General features: G+C 40.5%; 1 protein-coding gene and 1 long non-coding RNA gene across 11 annotated transcripts in view; one reads left to right on the top strand and one right to left on the bottom strand.

The window, feature by feature from the left end:
• The window catches only part of PICALM (phosphatidylinositol binding clathrin assembly protein), a 106,835-nt gene extending 104,933 nt beyond the window's left edge, over positions 1-1,902 (bottom strand). For 3 of the 10 annotated variants that reach the window (XM_068556747.1, XM_068556748.1, XM_068556750.1), the window contains exon 1: positions 1,424-1,896. In XM_068556747.1, the coding sequence (XP_068412848.1) occupies positions 1,424-1,553 (130 nt within the window). In that variant the 5' untranslated portion in view covers positions 1,554-1,896. Of the gene's footprint in view, positions 1-1,423 lie in introns of all 10 variants that reach the window. The other 7 variants (XM_068556749.1, XM_068556751.1, XM_068556752.1 and 4 more) reach the window with 3 other exon arrangements.
• Positions 1,903-1,965: 63 nt separating this feature from the next.
• Positions 1,966-19,760, top strand: part of LOC137772672 (uncharacterized) — a 58,173-nt gene continuing 40,378 nt past the window's right edge. Inside the window, exons 1-2 of the long non-coding RNA XR_011075515.1 lie at positions 1,966-2,104; positions 5,034-5,145. This is a non-coding gene — a long non-coding RNA (uncharacterized lncRNA). The remainder of the gene's footprint in view (positions 2,105-5,033; positions 5,146-19,760) is intronic.

Below are 19,760 nucleotides of genomic sequence, written 5' to 3'. Positions count from 1 at the left end.
ATGCTCACTCTTGCTTCAAGCAGTAAAGCAAAGTAACTTTCATGTAGGATGAAGTCAGTCAGGCTTATGTGTCCAGTAGCCATTTAAAAAAGGAACTTATCTATTACAATGCCTTTTTCCCTATGTTTCCCTGAAAAGTTTCAGGTCAAAGCTCCATTGAGTCAAAGCTTGAGTAATCCACTCATCTTTGTACCTTGAGGTAAAGGAGTGGAATAAAAAAGGAGAATATTACAGGTGGCTTCCAGGTTTGGAAAAAGTTAGGAGGAGTTAGCTCTAGTAATTGTAGCTAAATTAGTGAATGGTGTAATATCATGCGTGTAAGAAAAGCTAGTTCCTCAAAAGATAACCAGCATAAATTAAAACGGAGTCCAAACTCAAGACTCACCAAATATCTTTTTACCAGTTTTTTAAAGGATGTATGTTATTTGTAGATTTGATTATTAATCTATTTTGAATTCCTATAGTCTATGCTTCACTCAAGCTTCTGAATTCAAACCGCCAGGCTTAACAGCTCTAGGAACTGATACCTAAATCAGCAAACCCTTTTCCATACCTCTATTAGAAAAAAAAAAAGGGGGGGGGGGGTGACTGACATTCACAAATTATCCCAGTCAAAAGCATGAAAATACAATCATTAAACCCCACCAGAGGTGATTAAAAATCCCGACGTTCCACAAAGCTTTCCCCACACCAACGGAATCCCTTTACTTTCACGCCCACGAAGAAAGTAGTCAGGGGAAAAAAGTCGGCTATTGAGTATGATATTTACAATGAGACGAAGGAACTTAAGTGAAGCTACAGGGGCAAAGAAAGGTAACCCAAGGGCGGGGGGTGGGGGGAGGAAAGGTGGACGAGAAAACCGGGAAAGGAAGGGACAGAAGAGGCTAGTGGAGCAAAGGAAGTGGGAATCACTTCAAGGGAGGAGGCCCTCAGGGTTGCGGAGAAACAGGGATCCGGGCCCACGGAACCGGGCGTTTACGGAAACCCGAAGAAGGCTAGTGGGGAAACAATAGGGCGGTGAGGCCGGGAGCAAGCGGGGAGACGCTCAGGAGAGGGCGGCGAGGCAGCACGGGACGGGTGGGAAGAAAGAGCAGACAGAAGGCTGCAGCAGACAGAGGAGGCCGGGAGGTGAGGGGCTAGGTGGAGAGGCAAGTTGGCCGGCTGTGATGTGTATCGCGGAGCACCGGACAGAGAAGCCAGGGTCCCCTAGGAACTCGGAGGGGGGTGGCTTGTCAGGGATTTTTAGACAGGGAACGGAAGCCGTGAAGGCAGGTGTGATGGAAGCAAAAAGAACACAGCTCGGATGAGCACAGGACCCGCCGCGCCGGAGAAGACGCAGGGAGGGAAGAGGCAGCTGAAGCGGGGAAGAAAAGAGATGGGGAGAAGGACGCGGGTCGCGGGGGCCGCGGTGGGCTTCACTCACAGTCCAGGTGCTTTTTCTTGGGCCCCATGATCTCGTGGGTCGTGGCCTTGCATACTGTCTTGGACACGGCGGAGCCGGTGACACTGTGTTGGGCGGCGGTGATTCGGTCCGTCAAGCTCTGGCCGGACATCTCTGCGGCTCCTCCGCCACCCCTCCCGCTCGGCAGCCGGCGGGGACTGGGACCCCCCAAGCGCCGGAGGACCCCCACCCCCCCTACCCCCACCGGCTCCTTCTCCGCCTGCCGGCCTGGGGCGGGGCTCAGGGCCGCGCGCTGCCACCCAGCCCGGAAAGAACCGGCTCTTGTCACCCACGGGGTCAGGCACGATACCGGGCACTCCCCTGCCCCCGCCTCAGCTCAGCCCACCCCTTCCCTGGTCAGCTGAAGCCGGTCAGGGCAAAAGGGACAGGCAGCTGCAGGAAAATGGCGGCGCCAGGCTCCTCCTCGGAGCTTTCCGGGCTGCCCCGGGTCACGTGACTCGGGCACCGCCCCTCCTTCTCCGTCTCCCGCCCCTTTTCCCTTCTCTTTCCTCTTCGACGCAGGCCCTCCCTCGCTCGGCGAGGGAAGTGCGAGGAGGCGCCCGCGCGTTACGTGATGAAACCCGCCCGGCGGGCGCAACAGGAGGCTCCCCCGCGGGGGGCAGTGCGCGGCCCGCCGCGTCACGTGATGCTCCCTGCCAACAGGTCGCCCGAGGCTGGGCTCGCTGGGGTCACGGGGGGGGGGGGGGGGCGAGGGGGGGGCGGGGGGAGGCGGGGGGGGCGGGGCGAGGGACGTATGGCTTCACCCCTCTCTCTCGACAAGGGTGTCCTAGTGTCTGTGGTTGAAACCAACGGCTTCCCAAAAAGGAGGTGCAGCTACCTTCACAGCTCCCCCTGAGCAAGCGGGTGTCAGAGCTGCTTGGGCTTTCCTAGCAGAATCAAAAATGTGTTTAGGGAGGCCCCCAAAACCATCCTCCTGGCTTTAATGAAAAGGAAAAGGCTTCCGTCGGCCCATTTTCGGAGGCTGTCAGCAGGCCTCTCCCTACAGTGGGTATTGAAGCTCTCCCTGCTTACTTACCCCAGAAGGCTTGGGGTTTTTTTCCCCTTTTCTTGAGAGGCTTGGAAATGTCACCTGTTTTTATCTCTTCCCTGAAAACTTGACACATTGCTGCCAGTCTAAATTTGGATACTAATGGGCCAGTATGTTTTCTCTAGGGTGTCAAATAGGACAGGAAACACATAGCTTCACTGGAATTTGAAAAGGGAAGTAGTACGATGATGTCAACAGAGATTAGCTGACCCTACAAGGCTGACTGCTGTGGTGATTAAAGGTCCAGACCATAGAAGGAAGTGAGAGGGTAGTAAGTGGAGAAGTCCCATTCAGAGAATCCAGACATCACTACCTGCCATCTCCTCTGGTTTAGTCTTTGTTCTCTTTGGCCTCTTTTTCTCTTGAGTAAGCCAGATTTTCAGGGAAAGAAGACCCTTGAAACTGTCCTGTGGGCATTTTAGAGGAATTATTATATCCTGTGAATCTGTTCTATGAGATCCAGATCTATTTCACAAAGTCTTTTAAAATGTTAAAATGCCCCACTTTCAACACAAGTTTAAGGATAAATTTTAAAATCTCCGTGAATGTTAAATTACCATGATAGTCCTATGTAATCTTGCTAGTTTCAAATGAAATGCTAACATACTCAGAAAGTCTGTGTGCACCATCTGCCAGCGAAGTCCAAAATACTGTGCTTCAATCTGGTGACTCTCAAAAGATGCAAAGCTAATGGTTAACATTTTGTGTATCATCATGAATTTTATGGTCCCCTCCCATTCCCTTTCCCCCCTTTTTTTTCACTATGGCTGGTGAAAATTTGCAACACCATGCTTCTGCCAAGAACATAAAGTGCTTAAACCAGCAGGCTTCATCTTTGTCAAGCCAGCCCCAAATTTCTCAAAACTGTAATGACTTCCTTCAGTGCATCTGCAATCCATCTGCAGTTTGGTGCCCAGTTTGCTGCCCCGTGTCCATTGGGCCGTGGAGTTACCCAATTCTTAAGACATCCTTACTATTCTTCTGTGGGTTCCACTTAATAAGTTACCGGGTGGCCTGAGCCTCTGCATTAGTAGACCCCTGCTGAGGTCAACAGGAGCTAAATCAGTAGCTAAATATTTCATCTTTAGGGAAAATGTAAAAGTTATTCCTAAACACACAGAAGGCAACATGTATTTTTTGCACTAGGAAGGTATTTCACCATTACTTTTACCAAAGAGATTCTTACAAACCACCATTATTCAAATAACTGTGGACATGTTCACCTTATAAATAAACTAGCTTCTGTTAGAAATACAACTGTACTTTTTTTCAACGGTATATTTTAGAGGTTTCTAAATATGTAAGCAATTAGTGTCAATTAATTGTTAGGGTCCCCTAAATTAAAAAGTATATTGTAGAGAGGTGTGAGGTACAGGGGAGGGAACAACCGTTTTTTGAATGCTTTCTATGTACTAGGAACACTACATGAATTTTTTCATTTAGTTCTCATTACTATAACTCTAAAAAGTATTGTGCCACTTAATACAGGGAAGAAAAAAGTCTTAGAGGTTAAATGCTTGTATAATTTTTCTCTATTGCTTAAAAAAAAAAATTTAAGTCTTAGAAGTCCCAGAATCCCACAAATACTCAAGTGATGGAAGCAAGATTTAAAAACTCATCGTCTTTCCATTACTTTATCTAGATTCTTTAGGCAAGACTTGAAGCAACTACCATATATATTAAATTCATTCAACAAATACTTCTTGCCTGCATACCCTGTGCTAGGCATTGCTAGGTGCTAAGATATAATAACGTGTGAGGCAAACATGGTCTCTGTTCTCAGAGTTCTTACACTATTTTAAATGGCAACAGAGGAGAAAAATAAGTGGGGAGAAGAAAATATGCTGCACCTGAAGAATCTTTATGATGTCTGTAACTTTAAGGTAAGAAAGTGAGGGAGAAAAAGAATATGGAAGAGGGGATTGATCAGAATATTTACCCTTTATTATTTCAGTTAAGCCCATTCCCAAATCCAAAGAGTCTACCAGTTACCTATTCCCACTCTTCTTAGACATTAGGGTATAAACTTTTGACATTCTGTTAGCTAAGCTGACATGAACACCTTGGCAACCCCTTCATCCCTCACCTTTCAATGTTTATGTTTCCTGATGCTTCCAAATCAGTTAGGTAAGGACTTTTCTTTGAATGTAGCTGAGTTCTCTTGGTAGAACCTCCAAGCAAGGACTTCACTTCCTTATTCAGACTCTCAGCATACACCCTTGTGATAATAATAATTACATGTAACTGTGTTTATTACTTACCCTATGCTAAGCACGTTACATGCATTATCTCAGTTAAACCCTAAGACCACCTAATGACCTGAAGTGGTAGAGGCACCTCTGAATTCCCCAAAGTCTGTTTCCTTTTCTCCTGAGCACACATACTATGTTTCCCAGCCTCTCTTGTAATTAGTTGGGGTCATGTGACTGACAATACACAATGGACTGTGGACAGAAACAGTGAAAGCCATTTAAGTTTTGGCCCACAAAACCTCTAAAACCTCCTACACATGCGCCATATTCTCTTTCTTTCCCTACCTACCAGCTGAATGAAGATTTCAAAGAATCTAGAGGAAGTCAAAACTGCAAAATAGAAGAAGCATGGGGCCCCAAATTAGTCCTTGAAGGAATCCTGCCCCAGAGAACTGCATGACCAGGTACACCTGTATTGGATTTTACTTGTTTTATTAAATTATGCCTCTAAAATTTTAATGCTGTGTGTTATAGTAGTAATTAGCTACCCTACCTAATACCCTTCTTTTCTCTCCATTTTACTGATGAAGAAATTGAGGCTTAGGAAAAGTTAAGCAACTTGCTTAAAAGGTAGGGGAGCAAGGATTAGACCTCAGGTCTGTCTGAGTTTAGAGCTTGGGCTCTCACTGCGTGAGATTCTCATGATACTATTTTATGTACTTCTAAAAACTTTATTAAAATTTTAGTACACACTGCTTCACCTAGCATGCAGAAAAGACAGAAATCAGGGTGACCACCAGGTTCTCTCACATATGTGAGACTGTCTTACTATCTTTAACTCATTCCTGCCACATTTTCCTTTCTTCCAGGTATATTAATTCTATAATTTCAATATGACTTTCAACGTATTTGGGCCTTTTATACCTCTTGAAAGATGACATGTGGACTAGCTCTTAAATATAATCCTTCTCTTAAAAGGAAAGACTAACCAAACCTTGACCCTGAATCATCATCAAAAACTCTTTAATTATGAAGCAGATTAAAAATAGGATACCTGTTCTGTTAAGGTACCTGGGGTCCATTCTTCTCTGTAATATAAAGAGGCTGAATCAAGTAAAAATGTATTACAGCATGCAACACTGAACTAAAAGATCAGAGTTTCAATGTTAATGGTAAAATTAGGATATTAAAGTTTGACCAGTAAGTATCACTAAAATTAAGGAGATTTATTCATTCATTTGAGGCAATGGGAGAAATACCAGTTTGGAGTCAGACACACTTAGGTTCAAAACTCTGGGCAAGTTATTCAGTTTCGTCGTATGTAAAACAGGAGTGGTAGCATATATCTTACAGGTTTCTTGTCAGGATTAAGATAATGTACATTTGTAGCCTTTTTTTAGATTCCACGTATAAGCGATATCATATGATATTTGTCTTTGTCTTACTTCACTCAGTATGACAATCTCTAGGTCCATACATGTTGTTGCTAATGGCATTATTTCATCCTTTATTATGGCTGAGTAATATTCCATTGTATATATGTACAAATGAACTTATCTACAAAATGGAAATAGAGTTACAGATGTAGAAAATAAACTTATGGTTACTGGGGGTAAGGAGTGGGGGAGGGATAGATTGGAAGATTGGGATTGACACATACACACTACTATATATAAAATAGATAACTAATAAGGACCTACTGTATAGCACAGGGAACTCTACTCAATACTCTGTAATGGCCTATATGGGAAAAGAATCTACCAAAGAGTGGATATATGTATATGTATAACTGATTCACTGTGCTGTACACCTGAAACTAAAACAACATTGTAAATCAACTATACCCCAATAAAAATTAAAAAAAATAAAATAATGTGTATAAAAAACTAGTACAGTGCTTGACACACAGTTGTCACTCAATGAATAAAATCATTCAACAAACATTTGCTCAGAATTTACTATGGGCAAAGCCCTCTACTAGAGTCTCAGGATACAGACATAGATTAGACAAAATGTTAATGCAATGTACAATTGACCCTTGAACAACAATGGATTTCAACTGCACAGGTCCACTTGTACTTAGAGTTTTTTCAGTAAATACGTACTATACTGCTACATGATCCCTGGTGGTTGAATCTGCAGATGCAGAGGTCGGACTGTAAAGTTATACATGGATTTTCAACTTGACAGTGGGGTGGGAAATGGGGGGTAACTCTTGCCTTGTTCAAGGGTCAACTGTATTAAGTAATATGATAGAGGTATGCCTAGAGTACTATTAGAACAAAGAGAGATGACACCTAGTTCTTCCTGATGGGATCAACGAAGGTTTATCAAGGACAGTGACACATAAACAGACTCTTGAAGGATGATTAGGAATTGTGAAGGAATCAAGGAGAAGTTATTGCAGGCAGAGGAAAACCACATCTGCAAAAGAAGGAGCCATTTGGGGACTGCAAATTGTAATATATGGCTGAAACATAGTGTATGTGAGGTTTTTATTTATTCAGTCAATCAGCGAGTAGTCATTGAGCACCTACATATGCTGAATAGTGTTCTAGGTCCTGAAAACACATCAGTGAACAAAATAGAAAAGTTTTCTGCCTTCTTGAATGGTGTGTATATTCAAGTGGGGCATAAAACAAATAAATATGAAACAGATGCAGGGAGAGAAGAGTGCTATGAAGAAAAATTAAGCAAGGTAAAAGAATCGAGAGGACTTTAAATTCGATGATGACAAGGGAAAGCCTTTCTAAGAAGGTGACATGTGACTTGAGTGGATTGTGGGGGTCAGCGGTGCAAATATTGGGGAGATCATTTTGCATAAAGGGAACGATGAGTACAATGTCTCTCAGACAGGAACAAGATTAACTTGTTTGTGGAACAGTAAGGACAGTGTGGCCACCAAAGAGAGAGTGAAGAAGAGAAAAAGATTTAGGAAATGATCCCAGAGATATGACTAGATTATGAAGGGCTTTGTAAGGCATGTTGAGGAATCTAGGTAACATCTAGAGGTAGATGTCCCACGAGAAGAGACAGCCCTAGGTCCTTGGAACAACTAAAGACTGCATGAAGTAGGCTGTTTCCAACCAAGTCAGCTGGAACAAGACCCCATTTGTTGCCATGTTCTTCTTTGTACCTGTATCCCCTTGGGTTTGCATCTTTATCTTCTCAGCTATTTTCTTCCCGCACTTCAGGATTAAGGTCCTAGATAGCTAATGGACATCTGCATCCTTTACTCATGGTATCCCCAAGACCTGTATTCCTCATACACTAGTAAGGTTGAATAAACCCTACCCAAATTAAAGGGAAAAAGAAACTTGATTACGTAAGGAAAGTCCAAATAGATTGTCACATGCTTTCATTGTTCAGTTTTCAAAATCTAAGAATATGGCTTTCAAATGCCTTTCAGACTCTAATAATTTTTGTCTTAGTGTCTGTCTGCATAGCAGTTACCAGGTATATGATCTTCAGAGTCTTAAATGCTGCTGCACAGCCACTGCTAACACTAGATGATTTACAAATGATCATCCAACAAAAAGAACAAGAAAGCCTGATACTTATAGAGGTCAATATGACTACCATGAAAAATTCAATACGTAATTGCAACTTACTAAATAGCAGTGCAGATCTGGATTGATCACCTCCCCAGAAAAATAATAGTCTTTCTTTCGGCTTAGGTTGCAGATTGACCAAAAGAAGGGGGTCTGAGAAATGAAGCAAAAACTAATGATTTGCAAAATGAAATGAAGCAAAAACTGAAATGATCCACTGTACCATTCCATGATATGTAATAAAAACTATTTAAGCTCTTATTGTTTTAACACCAGCTTATTTAGGCCCATTTGTAACAATATAAGACCACAAATAAACTGATTTAACTGTAACTCTGCACAGATTCATAGGTTTTAGTAATTCAGTTACTTTACACATTCTAACCAATTCCTGCCTAGGCTACTAATATCCCCCACAAAGGCACCCTATGGTTAATCCTATAAATATCTTCCCCTTACCACCCCCTTTTGAGACGTTATTGAGACTCTATTACTGTGATGCTTCCCCTTATTAGCAACTTTAACAAATCCATGTTTTTATGATGAAATATTTTTCTCATGATCTTTGTATGGAATGTGGCAGACTAAATCATATGCCCCACAGAGGTGTCCATGTCCTAATTCCCAGAACCTGTGAATTTGTTATCTTACATGGTGAAAAGGATGTAGCAGATAAGATTAAGTTGAGGATGGGGAGATTATTCTTTATTATCTGGGTGGGCCTGATGTAAAGGGTCCTTACAGAGGGAAGGAGGAGGTCAGAGGGAGAAGAAGGCTATGTGACAGCAGAAACAGAAATTGGAGTGATGTGACCACAAGCCAAGGAATGCCAGTCACCTTTAGAAGCTGGAAGAAACAAGGAATGGGTTGTCTCTCAAGCCTCTATAAGGAACCAGCCCTTTTGTCACCTTGAAGTGAATTCTGGAGGTTACAGGTCTAAAATAAGACAACAGAATACATTTCTATTATGCAAGTCACTGAGTTTGTGGTAATTTTGTTACAGTAGCAATAGGAAACTAATGCAGAGAACTTTGGCAGGAATTTGGATTTTATTCTAAGTGAGATGAGAAGTCATCAGATGGATCTCAAAATATATATATATATATATTATGTACATTCTTGCTGTGTGGAGAACGGAATTTAGAGCAAGATAGAAGCAGGGACAGTAGGAAGGAATTGCTTTAGACAAGAAGAGCAGTCAGTGACAGTGACTTGGATTAGAGTGGAAGGCATGGAAATGAACAGTAGATAGATTTAGGTATATTTTTAATGTAGAATCAACAGAATTTGCTGGTGGCTCAAATGGTGGGGAGAGAATCTGAGGACAGTGACTCAAGGGAAAGAGATTATACAAGGATGACTTCTAAATTTTGGCCTGAACAAGTGGGTGAATGCAGAAAGGGGCAGATGAAGCTGGAATGAAGACAGTAGGCAGGTCATGAAGAACCTTGTATGCTGTGTTTAGGAATCTGGATATTGTCCTGAAGGCAAAGGGAATGCATTGAAATATTCTAAGTACAGGAATGGGAGAGAGGTCTAATGGACCTTTGTGTCCCTTTCATTTTCTTAGTTCGATTAATACATTAAAAGATGTCCCAAAGCCATAAACCATTATTCCATCTCTTTCCTCATTCTCTACCTGTATAATGCTTTGGTTTTTAACTTAATTAGAGCCTTGTTATGAGAAAAGTTATCAAGAAAGTTCTGAACAGCTAAGCTTTGCATTTTATGGTCTGCACTGGGCCTGATTTACAGAAGTCTGATAGATTAGAAAACAAAAAGCTTATAAAAATAGTTGTACTTGTTCATAACACTTAGCCCAAGGGTAGGTCAAGGGAAAACTGGTTGGTGGGTAGAGGGCATTGTAGCAGTGGCATTAGAGAGGGGAAGAAAGAGATAGATTCTAGAAATATGAGGGAAAATGCATAGAACTTGATAAAGAGATTGCATGAAATATGCAAGGGAAGACACAAAGTAAAGGTTGATTCCTAGGTTTCTGATGGGGTTCATCTGGATACATCATGATTCCAGTTACTGAAAAGGAGGAACCTAGAGGGAGAGGAAGTTGGGAAGATGACAGGGAGAGAATGATGCATTCAATTTGGATATAATTTATTTTTTAACTAATGAAATTGATATTTTAAGAGCAGTTTTAGGCTCACAGCACAACGGAGTAGAGAGTACAGACAGTCCCCATACACCCCTGTCCCCACACATGCACAAACTCCCCCACTATCAACGTCCACAGTGGTACATTTGTTACAACCGATGAACCTACACTGACACATCATTATTATCCCAAGTCTGAAGTTTACTTTAGTGTTCACTCTTGGCGGTGTACAGTCTATAGGTTTGGACAACTGTATAATAACAAGTATCCACCGCTGTAGTATCATAAAGAGTAGTTTCTGCACTAAACATTTTTGTGCTCTCCCTTTTTATCCCTTCCTCCCCGCCCCCAACCTCTGTCAACCACTGATCTTTTTACTGTAGTTTTGCCTTTTCCAGAATGCCATATAGTTGGCATCATACAGTATGTAGCCTTTTCAGATTTTCTTCTTTCACTTAGTGATATGCATTTAAGGTTCCTCTATGTCTTTTCATGGCTTGATAGCTCCCCTTTTTTGGTGCTGAGTAATATCCCATGGTCTAGATGTACCACAGGGTATTTTTCCATTCACCTACTGAAGGGCAGCTTGGTTGTTGCCAAGTTTTGGTAATTATAAATAAAGCTCTATAAACATCTGTATACTGGTTTTTGTATTTTGTATAGACATAAGTTTTCAGTTCATTTGGGTAAATACCAAGGAGCACAATTGCTGGATTGTATGGTATTAGTATGGTTAGCTTTGTAAGAAACTGCCAAACTGTCTTCCAAAGTGGCTGTACCATTCCCACCAGCAATGAATGAGAGTTCCTGTTACTCCACATCCTCACCAGCATTTAGTGTTTTCATTGTTCCGAACTTCGGCCATTATAATAGGTGTATAGAGGTATCTCTTTGTTGTTTTAATTTGTAATTCCCTAATGACATATGATGTTTAACATCTTTTCATATGCTTACTTGCTATCTGTGTATCTTCTTTGATGATGTACCTGTTCTGGTGTTTTGCCCATTTTTTAAGTGAGTTGTTTGATTTCTTATTGTTCAGTTTTTAAAGTTTTTTGTATGCTTTGCATAAGCCCTTTAATCAGATGTGTCTTTTGCAAATATTTTCTCCCAACCTGTGGCTTGACTTCTTTCTCTTGACATTGTCTTTTGCAGAGCACAAGTTTTTTATTTAATTAATTCCAGCTTATCCATTTTTTTTCTCTCATGGATGATGCCTTTGGTGTTGTATCTAAAAAGTCATTGCCATACCCAAGGTTATCTAGGTTTCCTCCTATGTTATCTCCTACGAGTTTTATAGTTTTGCATTTTACATTCAGGGCTATGATTCATTTTGAGTTAATTTTTTTGGTGGTTGTAAGGTCTGTGTCTAGGTCTTCTTGTTTTTGCATGTGGATGTATTCCAGTACCATTTATACAGAAGACTAGTTTTGCTCCATTGTATTGCTTTTGTGCCTTTGTCAAAGATCAGTTAACTATGTTTATGTGGCTGTATTTCTGGGCTCACCATTCTGTTCCATTGATCTATCTGACTGTTCTTTAGCCAATACCACACTGTCTTGATGACTGTAGTGTTATAGTAAGTCTTGAAGTTGGGTAGTGTCAGTTCTCCATCTTTGTTCTTCTCCTTCTATATTGAGTTGACTTTCTGGGTTTTTTACTTCTCCATATAAACTTTAGAATCAGTTTGTCATTGTCCACAAAATAACTTGCTGGGATTTGGATTGGGATTGCAATGAATCTATAGATCAAGTTAGGAAAAACTGAAATCTTGATAATACTGAGTCTTCCTATTTATGAACGTGGACTATCTATTTAGGTTTTTTAAAAAATATCTTTCACTAGAGTTTTGTGGTTTTCCTCATATCAACATTATACATATTTTGTTAGATCTGTACCTAAGTATTTCACTTTTCTGAGTGCTAATGTAAATGATAATGTGTTTTCAATATCAAATTCTGCTTCTCTGTTGCTGGAATGTAGGAAAGTAGCTGACTTTTGTTTATAGGCCTTGTATTCTGCAGACTTACTATAATCACTTATTAGGTCCAGGAGGTTTTTTCTTTTGTTGATTCTTTCAGACTTTCTATATAGACAACTGTGTCATCTGCAAACAAAAATATTTTTATTTCTTCCTTCCCAGTCTGTACATCTTTTAATTCCTTTTCTTATCTTCCTTCATTAGGTAGTTTTTTTTTTTTAATCTCCACACTTTAAATATTTTACTCCACTCTCTTCTTGCTCACGTGGTTTCTGAGAAGCCAGATGTAATTCTTATCTTTGCTCCTCTATAGGTAAGGTGTTTTTTCCCCTGGCTTCTTTCAAAAATTTTTTTTCTATCTTTGATTTTCTGAAGTTTGGATATGATATGGCATGATGTAGCTTTTGTTTTGTTTTATTGTTTTTTTATTTGGCATATATCCTGCTTGGTGTTCTCTGAGCTTCCTGGATCTGTAGTTTCACGTCTGACAATAATTTGGGGACATTCTCAGTCATTATTGCTTCAAATAATGCTTCTGTTCCTTTAGCTCTTTCTTTTCCTTCTGGTATTCCTGTTACACATGTTATACCTTTTGTAGTTGTCCCACAGTTGTTGGATATTCTGTTTTGTTCTTTCAGTCTTTTCTCTCTTTGCTTCTCAGTTTTGCAAGTTTCTGTTAGTATATCCTCAAGCTCAGAATCCAGTCATGGGCTTTCCTCTGCCATTTCCAGTCTACTGATGAGCCCATCAAAAGCATTCTTCATTTCTCTTACAGTGTTTTTGATCTCTAGCATTTCTTTTTTATTCTTTCGTAGTGTTTCCATCTCTCTGCCTACATTATCCATCTGTTCTTGCATGTCGTCTACTTTTTCCATTAGATCCCTTAACATTTTAATCATAGTTGTTTAATCATAGTCCCCAGTCTGATAATTCCAGCATCCCTGCCATATCTGACTCTAGTCTGATGCTTGTTCAGTCTCTTCAAATTGTGTTTTTACCTTTTTGTATTCCTTGTAATATCTTGTTGAAATCCGGATGTGAGGTACTGAGTGAAAGAAACTCCAGTGAATAGGCCTTTTGTGGTGTGGTGTTAAGGTGTCAGGGGAGAAAAAGCATGCTCTAGTCCTATGATTTGGGGTCTCAGTCTTTTGGTAAGCCTGTGCCCATGCACTGTGAACTTTACCAGTGCTTCTCAGTTTTTTCCCCCCTTAGGTAGGACAGGATGGCCAGAGGGGGCCTGAGTTGTGTATTTCCCTTGCCCCAGGTAGTTTAGGCTCTGATAAAACCAAGCAGGTTAGACTCTGCTAGTTTCTCCTGAAGATAGACCTTATTAAGAATAACAGAATGCTCTGGTATATTTCAAAATGGTTCCTTTTCTCCTCCCTCTGCTGCAAACACCAGGGGAATTTTCTCTGGTATTCGCTGTGAGGGCCTGGAGGAGCTCCTAGAAGTAAAACTCACAGAAATAGGGGGCCCCTTATTCCTGAGTTCCCCTGGGGATTTTAACTCTCAGACTTGTCCAAGCTGAGATACCAGCATTTTTTTTTAACATCTTTATTAGAGTATAATTGCTTTACAATGGTGTGTTAGTTTCTGCTTTATAACAAAGTGAATCAGCTATACATATACATATATCCCCATATCTCCTCCCTCTTGCGTCTCCCTCCCACCCTCCCTATCTCACCCCTCTAGGTGGCCACAAAGCACCGAGCTGATCTCCCTGTGCTATGTGGCTGCTTCCCACTAGCTATCTGTGTTACATTTGGTAGTGTATATATGTCCATGCCACTCTCTCACTTTGTCCCAACTTACCCTTCCCGCTCCCCGTGTCCTCAAGTCCATTCTTTACATCTGCGTCTTTATTCCTGTCCTGCCCCTAGGTTCTTCAGAACCACTTTTTTTTTTTTTTTTAGATTCCATATATCTGTGTTAGCATATGGTATTTGTTTTTCTCTTTCTGACTTACTTCACTCTGTATGACAGAATCTAGGTCCATTCACCTCACTACAAATAACTCAATTTCGTTTCTTTTTATGGCTGAGTAATATTCCATTGTATATATGTGTCACATCTTCTTTATCCATTCATCTTTCGATGGACACTTAGGTTGCTTCCATGTCCTGGCTATTGTAAATAGAGCTGCAATGAACACTGTGGTACATGACTCTTTTTGAATTATGGTTTTCTCAGCGTATGCCCAACAGTGGGATCGCTGGGTCATATGGTAGTTCTAGTTTTAGTTTTTTAAGGAACCTCCATATGTTCTCCATAGTGGCTGTATCAATTTACATCCCCACCAACAAGAAGGTTCCCTTTTCTCCACACCCTGTCCAGCATTTGTTTTTTGTAGATTTTCTGATGATGCCCGTTCTGACTGGTGTGAGGTGATACCTCATTGTGGTTTTGATTTGCATTTCTCTAATGATTAGTGATGTTGAACATCCTTTCATGTGTTTGTTGGCAATCTGTATACCTTCTTTGGAGAAATGTCTATTTAGGTCTTCTACCCATTTTTGGATTGGGTTGTTTGTTTTTTTGATATTGAGCTGCATGAGCTGCTTGTAAATTTTGGAAATTAATCCTTTGTCAGTTGCTTCATTGCAAATATTTTCTCCCATTCTGGGGTTGTCTTTTCATCTTGTTTATGGTTTCCTTTGCTGTGCAAAAGCTTTTAAGTTTCATTAAGTCCTATTTGTTTATTTTGGGGTTTTTTTTCCATTTCTCTAGGAGGTGGGTCAAAAAGGATCTTGCTGTGATTTATGTCATAGAGTGTTCTGCCTATGTTTTCCTCTAAGAGTTTTATAGTGTCTGGCCTTACATTTAGGTCTTTAATCCATTTTGAGTTTATTTTTGTGTATGGTGTTAGGGAGTGTTATAATTTCATTCTTTTACATGTAGCTGTCCAGTTTTCCCAGCACCACTTATTGAAGAGGCTGTCTTTTCTCCATTATATATTCTTGCCTCCTTTATCAAAAATAAGGTGACCATAGGTGCGTGGGTTTATCTCTGGGCTTTCTATCCTGTTCCAATGATCTATATTTCTGTTTTTGTGCCAGTATCATACTGTCTTGATCACTGTAACTTTGTAGTATAGTCTGAAGTCAGGGAGCCTGATTCCTCCATCTCCATTTTTCTTTCTCAAGATTGCTTTTGCTCTTCAGGGTCTTTTGTGTTTCCATACAAATTGTGAAACTTTTTGTTCTAGTTCTGTGAAAAATGCCACTGGTAGTTTGATAGGGATTGCATTGACTCTGTAGATTGCTTTGGGTAGTAGAGTCATTTTCACAATGTTGATTCTTCCAATCCAAGAACATGGTATATCTCTCCATCTGTTTGTATCATCTTTAATTTCTTTCATCAGTGTCTTATAGTTTTCTGCATACAGTTCTTTTGTCTCCTTAGGTAGGTTTATTCCTAAGTATTTTATTCTTTTTGTTGCCATGGTAAATGGGAGTGTTTCCTTAATTTCTCTTTCAGATTTTTCATCATTAGTGTATAGGAATGCAAGAGATTTCTGTGCATTAATTGTGTATCCTGCTACTCTACCAAATTCATTGATTAGCTCTAGTAGTTTTCTGGTAGCATCTTTAGGATTCTCTATGTATAGTATCATGTCATCTGCAAACAGTGACAGCTTTACTTCTTCTTTTCTGATTTGGATTCCTTTTATTTCTTTTTCTTCTCTGATTGCTGTGGCTAAAACTTCCAAAAGTATGTTGAATAATAGTGGTGAGAGTGGACAACCTTGTCTTGTTCCGGATCTTAGAGGAAATGATTTCAGTTTTTCACCATTGAGAAAGATGTGTTGAGCCACCAGCAATTTGTCAATTATAGTTTAGGTTTCCCTACCCTGGTACTGGTTCCTGTGGAGGTTTCTGCTCCAGCAAATTGTGATTCACTGTGTTCACCTGTGTGTCTCTCCAATTTTAGGGGCAGTTTGCTCTGTGACCTCACTTTTCTGACATATGTATGAAGAGTTCATTTTTCAGTTTGTCCAGCTTTTTACCTGTTGTTATGACAGAGTGCTGACTTCTAAGCTCCTTATATTTGGGACCAGAAACCAGAAGAGGGGATTTTGAAGTGCTCATGAGACACCCAAAGTATACCAAGGGATAGTAATGTGGCTTTCAGTAAGCTGGAGATACAGGCCCGAACGATATGAGGGTACAAGTACTGCAGTTGGTGAAATCACGGAGTATATGAAGTCTACCTAGGAGTGAGCTCCCAGGAGTGAGACAGAGTCCTGGGGAATTCCAACATTAAAGAGGCAGCATACAATTTTGAAGGAGCACTGAAGATATAGCCACCCTCCAATAAAATTAAATTTTCTCTGGTACTTTGTTGATGCTCATATAAATTTATCAAAGTTCATTACCTTTTATTCTTTTACACCCACACCTCCCACACCCCAATTAACTGAAGCAATTATATTACATAATCTTCTCATCCTGGGGCAATTTTTAACGTGGAGACTTTTAAAAAGTATAATAAAATATTTTAAACTGCCTTTTAAATTATGATCTATAGATTGTCCTATAAATTTTTTGTTTAAAAATATCACTGTAAAGAGAAGATATGTTATTCCAATTGGCAGGCCACAGAAAGTTTTGAGTACCAAGTTCTGAGCCTCCAAAAGTAGGATTAAAATTTTAGATACTGAAAGCTTCCAGGAAACAGCAGCATTCTGCCTGCTACAGTAAAATGAAGACAGGAGGGATACATCTGCCAAACTTGACATTGTAACTAAATCACTTCGTACTGACATAGCTTTACTTTAGCAGAGAATGTTTGTGGGGATTTTTAATCAGATAAAAAAAGGGCTGCTGTTTTCTCTATACCAATTAACATAGTTGACATTTAGCCAGATCTGCCCTGGACACAGCAGGGGATGTACAGTTTGTCCTGATTCTGTGGGAAATGAAAAATGCAGCACTTGGCACAAGAGAAAATATGTGAACCCAAAAAATGTTGTCAAATATAGCAAGTCAAATTAAGAAAATTGATTTACTGAAGGGCAGTCTATGCTTTCTAGAGAACAAAGGAGGAGGGAGGACTCTCTGGACTTCTGAAAAAATTAGGGATCTTGAGTTTAACTATTAATATTACATATTAATGAATAAACATATTTAGTTAAAGACTTTCCTACAACCCTATTAAATATGCAATTTGTCTTACTGTGAGTTTGAGAAAGGAACTGGTAGTGGCTCAAGCATAGCATATAAAGACTTATTTAACATTTCTGCACAGAAAGTCAGCCTAGATGTCATCTAGTCAAATTCTTTCATTTATGGATGAGGAAAATTGGTCCCAGAGATGTTAAATTACTTTTTATGAAGTCACTCTGATACAATGCCCTCACAGACCCTTAGACTTATGGACCGAAAACTTTATGGGGGCATCAATTCTATAGTAACATTTCAAATAACCAGAGTGTTTGAAGAACAGTTTATTCTAGTTCATTTAAACTGATGGTTAAATAATTGTTTGAAAGAAAAGTGTTTTTATATTTATAACTGCTTAAACATTGATCTAAGGTATCTTAGTTCATAGTCCTACCTTTATAAGTAGTGGGTTGAAAACATGAAATTGCTGATATTGGGTAATTATTTACCCACAAAAATCACAAATTTCATATGGTTCAACCTAAAGTAGGAAAGTGAACTGAACTGAATATTTAAATAACTTGTAGTAACTCAAGTTAATCACTCCAAAGAGTATTTTGTATAGTTTATCATTATGGCTTCAAATATAGATGGTTCAAGTGGCTATATAAGAAATATTCTGGTCCCCTAAATACCCTGAAAAATTTGGGACCTGTGCTAGCCAGCCTCTAGGATGGACTTCAGTGATCCTCAACTCCTGGTATTCATGTCCCTGTATGGTCCGCTCTCACAATGAACAGGAATGGCCTGTGTGGGAACATTGAGGAAATGATGGCGTGTGTCTTTTCAGGCTTGATCATAAAAACTATGATCAAGCCTTCACTTGATCTATGGGCAGCCTTCACTTTGCTCTCTCTTGGCTCACTCACTCTGTCAGAAGTCCATCACCGTGTTCTGAGAACACTCAGTCTAACGGAGAGGTGCACGTGGCAAAGAACACAGGCCTCCCGCCCCCAGCCTGCATGGACTTGCCAGCCTTGTGAGTGGGCCATCTTGGAAGCAGATCCTCTTGCACCACAGCCAAGTCTTCAGAAGCCCTGACCAGCATCTTGATTGCAACCCCAGGAGAGACCCTGAGCCAGAATCACCCAGCCAAGCCGTTTCCAAATTCCTGATCCGCAGAAACTGTGTGAGGTAGTGTTTTAAGCCACTAAGTTTTGGGATAATGATAACTAATACAGGGCTTTAAAAACATATCTCTGCCCTATGTATTAGTTTCCTAGGGTGACTGTAATAAATTACTACACGTTTGGTGGCTTAAAACAACACAAATTTATTCTCTCACAGTTCTGGAGGCCAGAAGTCCAAAACCAAGGTGTTGGCAAGGCTGCACTCCTTCCTAGGCCTCTAGGGGAGAACCCTTTCCTGCCTCTTCCCGCTTCTGGTGGTTCCATGTGTTCCTTGGCTTGTGGATGCATTAACTTCATTCTGCCTCCACTTTCACATGGCTTTCTCCTCTTCTCTGTGTGTCTCCCCTTTGTGTGGCTCTTACAAGGGCACTTGGATTTAGAGCCTATGCAGATAATCAAGGATGATCTCATATCCGGATCCTTAATATAATTGCATCTGCAAAGACCTTTTTTTCAAATAAGGTCACATGCATATGTTAGAGAATGTGGACATATCTCTGGGGGGGCCACCATTCAACCTACTACATGCTATGTGAGTTTACATATAATTTAATATATAATTTGCTTAAGTCACCTAAAAGAGTCATGAAAGCAAAATGATAATAACAGTAATCAGTAATAACAGAAGAGCTGGTTAATTGAATGCTCTAGTGAATGGGTTTAATTCTCAAAGCTGCATCATATCATCTTTTTGTTTTTATGAAGAGGAACAAGAATCCTGGGTTCTAGCCACCACTGGTTGTATGGCCTTGGCAAAAAGCTTTACTTCTATGATCTCCCTTTCTTTTTTTTTTTGGCCATGCCACGCAGCATTTGGGATCTTAGTTCCCCAACCAGGGATCGAACCCGTGCCCCCTGCAGGGTAATCACGGAGCCTTAACCACTGGACCACCAGGGAAGTCCCTCTATGATCTCTTTTAAGGGAAACTCCTTTCCCCTAGCCTTTTTCCATGTGCAGATACCTCCACTAGAGTAACCCCCCCGGCCTCTCTTTTCCTCCACAGTCACTCTCCCTAGGGCAAGAGGAGGGATTTACCTAACTGGTGAGTTCAGGAAAAAGAAGTGGACATGCTGGCTAGGGCCAGGATGGTATGATGCCAGGGAGGCATCTGGGGCACAAAATTTAAGAAGGCGCTCACATTCAG

The sequence above is a fragment of the Eschrichtius robustus genome, chromosome 11 (genome assembly GCF_028021215.1).
Source record: "Eschrichtius robustus isolate mEscRob2 chromosome 11, mEscRob2.pri, whole genome shotgun sequence".
Taxonomy (NCBI): Eukaryota; Metazoa; Chordata; class Mammalia; order Artiodactyla; family Eschrichtiidae; genus Eschrichtius; species Eschrichtius robustus.
The sequence above is the reverse complement of the archived record's forward strand: the minus strand, read 5'-3'. Positions and strand labels throughout refer to the sequence as shown.